Genomic DNA, 8,143 nt, shown 5'->3' with positions numbered 1-8,143 from the left:
GAAAAGCAAGAAACGCGCACAAAACGAGGAGAGGTCTTCTTCATTATATAAGGAGGGGAAGTATTTTCACAAACTTAAAAACCAACTCATTATGAGTTGATCTTCTTCCCACTGTTCAGTACATTGCACTAATACATTACATTTCACTACACTATACTACTAACTACTACTACATTATTCTACTAATACTACTTCTACTACTATACTAACATCTAAGCCAGTGGTGCCTAGCCACTGGCCTCGCCACTGCCGCTGCCGCCCTTGCCGTTGCCGCTGCCGCTACAGCCCTTGCCGTCGTCGTTGCAGCCCTTGTCGTCGTCGTTGCTATCGTCGCCGCCTCCATCGCCGTCGCCCCCATCGCCGTTGTCGCCCTTGCCGCCGTCATTGCTGTTGCTCCCCTCCTCGGAAAAGTCAGAGGAGTCCCCCTCGTCCGAGGAGACCTCTGACTCATCCGAGCCCTCGAGCCCAGCGCACTCGACGGCCCGGATGTAGGTCCACACTTCTGCAGCAATCCCCTGGGAATCGTCTGAGTCGTCAGACGATGCCGGGGGACAGGCATGGATCGGCGATCCCTCGGACTCGGAGGAGAACTCCTCCGAGTACTTGGAATCGCCGAAGTCCTCCGAAGGAGGAGTCGGCTCGCGCTTTCGCTTGTCGCCGGAATGGTGCGAGGAGCTTCCGTCTTTCTTGCTCTTGCCCATGGTGGAGTAGAAGAGAAGAGAGTAAGCAGCAAGCGGCAGAGAGATGTGTGAAGACACCAGTGAAACAAGCGCTCTATTTATAGAAGAAGGCAACCGCTCATCTCCTACCACGGTCACTGAACAGTCGCAAATATTCAATAAGCAATTCAAATCGTCTGCAAACAAGTCAGGCGGCTGGCGCCGTTTCACGTAACACGACACCCATTGGGACTCAAGTCAACTGCTTGGATGATATGATTACACCCACGGTCACATCAAATTACTACTCAGGGGCAGTTTGCTAAACGCTCAGCGCACCAAGTCGTCCCTTGCCCACACCCATTGGGGGGGGACGTCCAGGAATTTTCAATAGATTTTCCCAAGCAGTCACATCCATACAGTATACGCAATGAATGCCTCAAGACAGAAGGAAGATATCGACGGAGATCAGTGGAAAGCCAAATATAGTCGATGAGGTACAAGTCTAATCAACAGAAGCATTGAAGCACGAAGTGATATGAAGACTAGCCAAGAGCCATCTACCGAATGTCCAATCTGTCGCAGATCAAATAAATTTCAAACCTAACAAGATATGGGCAGATCGCGTGCTCGATCTCAAAGGCAAAACTGTATGCTGACCTCTAAAGCATAAAGTTGATGATATAATGCTAATTTCTAAGGCATTCGACGAAGAGGAAAGGATGATTTATAAAAACAGCATGAGATGAAGACCTTCGAGTGGATTATTTTCAGTAATCCACTCAAAGCTCGGGGGCTACACCCATTGGGTGCACCTCCGGTGCACCCAATGAATCATCAACCCCAAAAGACAGAATGCTGATTTCTAAAGCATGAGATGAAAATAAAACAATGCTGACTTCTAAAGCATGAGTTGAAGATAAAAATGATTTCTGAGAAGACTTGAAATCAAGACCTTCGAGTGGATTATTTTCAATAATCCACTCGAAGCTCGGGGGCTACACCCATTGGGCGCACCTTCGGTGCACCCAATGAATCCTGAATTCCAAAGAGCAGAATGCTGATCTCCAAAGCACGAACCCAAGACATAGCACCGATTTCTGAGGAATAAAGCGAAGGCCGATGAATAATGGCAGAAGAAAACAACAGAAGATCGTTTTTACCGAGTCACTCAGAGTTTAGAAGCAACGGCTCGATAGACTTATTTTCAAAGCATCAAAATCAAAAACTACAAGCTGGACCTAGAATCTTTGGGCTGTTTTTTTCAAAATCAACCCAAAGATTGGGGGCTTGTGGGGGACATATATCCCCGAGTCCACTGGAAGGCCAAAAGACCTCGCGAAAGGCCTTGGGCCCAATAGTTCACAAGGTCATTCCTTCGTGGGCCTAGGGAGGGACGTCTGGTGAAGTGGATTGACACAAGATTGGATCAACGTAAGCCCAGACGGCCCGATAAATTTGAGTAGCAACCATGGCGATGATCCGAACTTCCCGTACAGTGTCCTCATACATCGGAACTGAACGGAGATTGGCCGACGGAATTATAGGAAGATAGGCTCAGTCGGTTCACTATTACTTAGGCTCACGTTGTTATCATATCCGCATGTAACGCCTCACGGTCAAGTATATAAGGCCTAGGGGGCATCCCCTCAAAAGAGATCTGACTACTTAACCATCCACTCAGTTCTCTAACATCTTCGATACTAGAGAACCTCCTTGTAACCCACCACTCAAAGTATTCACGCTAGGAGGTAGGGTATTACGCATCTCAAAGCGGCCCGAACCTGTACAAAATTGTCCACTGTCTCTCGTGCATCTAGCGCGAACCATCGAGCTACAGTCGGTAACACCGTCCTACTCCAAAAAGCACCTCGAGGGGCAACCCCGGGTGCGCGGTCGGACCCAAAACACCGACAGTTCCATTCCACGACACGTGAGCTCCTGATCGTTTCGATCACAATCCATATAGATTGGATGTGATTGAGTGAGTTTAAATCCATAGCAAGTCAGAAAAAATATATAATTTTTTTCCAATCCTATCCAATCTATGTTGAATATGAATAAATTAACAAGACCTAAATTTGTATAGGTTATGGTCCGGGTCAACGTGCCACGGTCTTGATGGCTTTGCTCTTGATGAGCCTGACTAAGGGCTTATTCAGTTAGCTTCCAATTCACGTGGATTGAGTGGGATTGGATAGGTTTGAATCTCAAACAAGTCAAACTTTTTCTTAATTTTTTTCAATCTCATCCAATCCATGTGTATTGGGAATAACCGAACAAGGCCTAAGAGAGTTTAGAATTCCTACTTCTAGTATATAGTGTTGAGTCTTCAGCCTTGGATTGGATCGAGAAGAGGAGATCGACGGAGAACGAATGAAACTACTTTAATCTGCGATAGAACAGAATGCGAGCTAGATAGGGTAGATGAAAATTACAGCACTTTTTTTTTGAAAAAGCACGACAAAACGGAAAATGGCAAATAACGTTAACGGGCCCGCTCCGTCCATTGAGATTCTATTACAACAGCGATGAACCGGCTAGCCCACAAAGCTCAAGTTCCCGAGACGACTACACGCGAGCCCGCCGCAACGCAAACCCACGCGTTAGTCAAGGACCACCCGTGGCTTCGTAGTCACCCTTTCTTCTAGTCGGTCACAGCAACACCGTCCCATGTGTTCCAGCCGTGGAGCGGACTCCGGACACAGTGCTGTGAACACTGACGCTGGCGACGTCGATGGAAGCTGCGTGCCGACAGCATCGCCGACATATGCACGATTCCTCGCTGTAGGTATGTGTTCGTACAAGACTAGAAAACGAAGGCCTACCGTTTTATGAATGGGATGGACAGGTGCGCAGTTTAAGGGCTGTTTGGTTTGTGGCTAAACGTGCCACACTTTACCTAAGGTTAGTCGTTCGAATTGAAGAACTAACCTTAGGCAGTAAAAGTGTGGCAAAGTGGGGCAAGTTAGTCATCAAACCAAACAGGCCCTTAGTCTGTCTCCGGTTTAGGCTTGCTGCGGTTCTAAGATATAGAAAGTGGTTTCTAAGTAAATGGTTCTTAAAAAATAAATTAGAGAATGAAATTTAGAAAGACTCTTATAGGTGCTCAATTCATTCTATCTTATTATCTAACTCAAACTTCTTTTCGTAAACAATATTGTCTACGGTGTACAATAACGTATTACGTGATCATTTACACGATCAACCGGCGGAGACCATCTTAATGCAGAAAACAACATACAAAATATCTTCTGCATACAAAAGATCAACTGGAGACCGTCTTAATGCAGAAAACAACATACAAAATATCTTCTGCATACAAAAGTGCAAATATGGTAACAAACTAGCTAGTAGCACGCACAGGATCACTCTCTCGTCGAACTAAGCCTAAACATTCAGCTGAGGAAGACCGCCCAGAAGCCGCCGGCGGCAGTGGCCACAGCCGTCGCCCAGACGAGCGCGCCGACGACGGGCGGCATCAGCGGCGCCACCCTAGACGCGAACATGGCCGAGAGCAGCGTCGTCAGCGTCCACACCGCGGCTCTGATGATCCCGACATCCCTGCCCCTGCCGGCGGCCCCCCGCCCCTGCAGCTCCAGCTCACGGAGGCAGAGGAAGAGCAGCACGAGGATGGAGTCCGCGGAGAGCACGAACGCGACGGAGCTCGCGTCGCCCCAGGAGTTGTAGATGGCGAGGCCCGAGTTGAAGGCCAGCACGCCCAAGCCTGCCTTGGTCAGTCCGGCATACTGCCGGTCGTCCATGTCGGTGTAGGCGACGCGGAGGAGACGGTGGCGACGATCCGACGACGCGAGAGCATCGGGTCACGCCTGCCGACTGGGTTATTGAAGATTGTTCGACCGACCGAGGCATGCGTGATGCGTCTGGTACCATGTTTATATAGCAGTGGCATGAGAGGTAAGACCGTAAGAGAGAATACCCGTACGCGCCAGCTCAGGGATGACACAGACACAGATCCGGACACGGCGCCGCCACACCAGCCGCGTTGAAGCCGCCAGGGTTTTCATTTGACGAAGCGCGATGCGTGTTCAAACTTCAAACGGCATTCGTCCTCCTGATCCGTATACCTTGTTTGCCCGTATTTACGAGTAATGAAGACGGGATACAAGAATCTGTGACTCACCAACAGTGCCCTAACAAGTACCTTATATTAAAATAAATGCAAGACTTGGAAAAATAAAGTCCAACAGTGTCTTGTTTTTTTTAAAAAAAATAATAGAGCACCATTTACAGTGTCGAGACAGATGATAACTGATTGATGTTTGACAACCAGTGCTAGGAATATGGGTCAGAATTTTCGGGTCACCGTGCATGGGCCAAAAAATAGAAATTCAAACCACGGTCCGACACGATATAATATGAGTCGGGCTAACACGGTCCGGTGGGTCTAGGCCAAACCTCAAATTGTTGTCCGTCAAGCCCGGTATGGCCCGCGCCGATGGGCCAGGTTTGGATCGACACGGCTCAATAAAGCCCATATTGTTTAATTTCTTTAATTATTAAGTTATGTACTTTATGTGGTTGTAAAATTTTGATTTTATGTGGTCAAATATATAGGCCGACATGGCCCACGAAAGCACGACATGGTTTAGATCCAGCCTGAATCACTATTTTTACGCTTCGAGCTAGCATAATATAATTCAAAAGTTTTTTGAGACCAATTCTGAGGACTATTCACATCTATTCGGCCCATGCTCCTTGCACCACCAGCCCGCACACCTGTTCAAGCTTTGATTCACCGTCGCCGCCCCACCCTGCCCCACCGCAGCGAGTGAGCAGTAGTGGCCAAGGTCGGAAGCGCAACACTCTAGAGGATTCACAGATTCTAGCGAAGGGGCGATAGTAAGCGCCAGGCGGCAATAGGCATCTTTTTAACTAGGCACGACAGTAAATGACGGTTGGTCGATAAAATCGTAACGGTTGGTCGCTAAAGACCTTTAGTGATCTATAAATATGTCACTTGACTTTAGTGACCGACATCTTTTTATCGACCATCTATTGCTAATATTGTATATTTAGCAACCAACTGTGGGTTGTTGTATTATACATTTAGCGATCAAATATAGGTTTTTATACTATATATTTAGCAACCAACAGAAAGTTATCCTATTTACAGTTATTATTAATAATGATATATTTACAAAAGCACCACAAATCATAGATTTTTATACCCATAATCACATAGACATAAAAAACAGAAGGAGTCAGCAACAGTAGGCGCTCATAAATCTAGGGTTAGTGGGGAACTTTTGTTGTAATGGAAATATAGAAATTATCCACATGAGCTCTTGGTGGATATTGGGGGAGGGGCAGCAGCAGAGAGTGAGCAGTAGTGGCCAAGCTCGGGAAGCGCGACACTCCCTAGGGGTTCACAGATTCTGGCGAAGGGGCGATAGTAAGCGCTGGGGCGGCAATAGGCATCTTTTTAGCTAGGCGCGACACTACATGACGGTTTGGTTGCTAAAATCATAACGGTTGGTCGCTAAAGACCTTTAGTGATCTATAAATATGTCACTTGACTTTAGTGACCGACATCTTTTTATCGACCATCTATTACTAATATTGTATATTTAGCAACCAACTGTGGGTTGATGTATTATACATTTAGCGATCAAATATAGGTTGTTATACTATACATATAGCAACCAACAGACTGTTGTCCTTTTTACAGTTATTATTAATAATGATATATTTACAAAAGCACCACAAATCATAGATTTTTATACACATAATCACATAGACAAAAAACAGAAGTAGTCAACAACAGTAGGCGCTCATAAATCTAGGGTTAGTCGGGAACTTTTGTTGTAATGGAAATATAGAAATTATCCACATGAGCTCTTGGTGGATATTGGGGGGGGGAGCAGTAGAGAATGAGCAGTAGTGGCCAAGGTCGGGAAGCGCGACAGTCTCGAGGGGTTCACAGATTCTGGCGAAGGGGTGATAGTAAGCGCTAGGGCGGCAATAGGCATCTTTTTAGCTAGGCACGACACTACATGACGGTTTGGTTGCTAAAATCGTAACGGTTGGTCGCTAAAGAACTTTAGTGATCTATAAATATGTCACTTGGCTTTAGTGACCGACATCTTTTTATCGACCATATATTGCTAATATTGTATATTTAGCAACCAACTGTGGGTTGTTGTATTATACATTTAGCGATCAAATATAGGTTGTTATACTATACATATAGCAACCAACAAAAAGTTGTCCTATTTACAGTTACTATTAATAATTATATATTTACAAAAGCACCACAAATCATAGATTTTTTATACACATAATCACATAGACATAAAAAACAGAAGCAGTCAACAACAGTATGCGCTCATAAATCTAGGGTTAGTCGGGAACTTTTGTTGTAATGGAAATATAGAAATTATCCACATGAGCTCTTGGTGGATATTGGGGGCAGAGAGTGAGCAGTATTGACAAAGGTCGAGAAGCGTGACAGTCTCGAGGGGTTCACAGATTCTGGCGAAGGGGTGATAGTAAGCGCTAGGGCAGCAATAATAGGCATCTTTTTAGCGACCGACATCTTTTTAGCCAGGCGCGACACTACATGACGGTTTGGTTGCTAAAATCGTAACAGATGGTCGCTAAAGACCTTTAGTGATCTATAAATATGTCACTTGGCTTTAGTGACCGACATCTTTTTATCAACCATCTATTGCTAATATTGTATGTTGGGGACTTGTTCTCAAATGCTATGAATTAAGAACAAGGCAACATAAAATGTTAAATGTTAATGCCCTTCGCCCGCTGAAGCATTATTTCCTCAAGGATTTAATGAACTTCGGACGAAGGTTAAAAACGGTACAATTACGAAGGTTGAAATCTTTGTAATCGAACTCTCAGATATTATATAAAACAATGCGAGATATGAAGCATTAAAGACAAGTAAATTATAAATAAACGACATCATTTTCATATTATATAAACTTGATGTATTCAAATATTAAATACATTTATACCTCTGCCTTGACAAAGAATAATTTCCGAGTGATGCGATTGCAATTACAGGAATGCGTAAACAGTAAAGGAATATTGTTCACTATTTATAGGCACAGGACACAGCCTGTGAGGAATTACAATCATGCCCCTCATAAAAGTTTACAACATTGACTCAGACCTTTATGGGCTAAAAGGTCATTCTATCTTTAAGTCGGTTCGACCCTTCATCTTCGGATATGTTGTAATACCGAAGCTTCATGAATGGTGCCTTCGGCGTCACGTATGAGCAGCTTCAGCCGATGCTATCTCTTTCTACAGGACCTTCGGCGACGAAGCATGGTCCCAACAGTAGCCCCTTCGTGGTGCTAGATCGTTTTTCGTAACGAGCTTGATCCGTGAAAAAAGTCTCTTAGGCTTCAGGAAGCCGAAGGTCCGAAAAACACCTTCCCTGAGCTCGTTGTCGAGAAACGATACAGTTTTCGAGCGCGTAGCGGTCCCACCCTGCAGGT

General features: G+C 45.3%; 1 protein-coding gene across 1 annotated transcript; it reads right to left on the bottom strand.

Annotated features, from left to right (window-relative positions):
- Positions 1-3,900: 3,900 nt before the first annotated feature.
- LOC100278059 (uncharacterized) lies at positions 3,901-4,532 on the bottom strand. Its single transcript, NM_001151460.3, has one exon. The coding sequence runs from the start codon at positions 4,421-4,423 to the stop codon at positions 4,058-4,060; it is 366 nt and encodes a 121-aa protein (NP_001144932.1). The 5' UTR covers positions 4,424-4,532; the 3' UTR covers positions 3,901-4,057.
- Between the last annotated feature and the right edge of the window lie 3,611 nt (positions 4,533-8,143).

Source organism: Zea mays, chromosome 9 (genome assembly GCF_902167145.1).
Source record: "Zea mays cultivar B73 chromosome 9, Zm-B73-REFERENCE-NAM-5.0, whole genome shotgun sequence".
NCBI lineage: Eukaryota > Viridiplantae > Streptophyta > Magnoliopsida > Poales > Poaceae > Zea > Zea mays.
The sequence above is the reverse complement of the archived record's forward strand: the minus strand, read 5'-3'. Positions and strand labels throughout refer to the sequence as shown.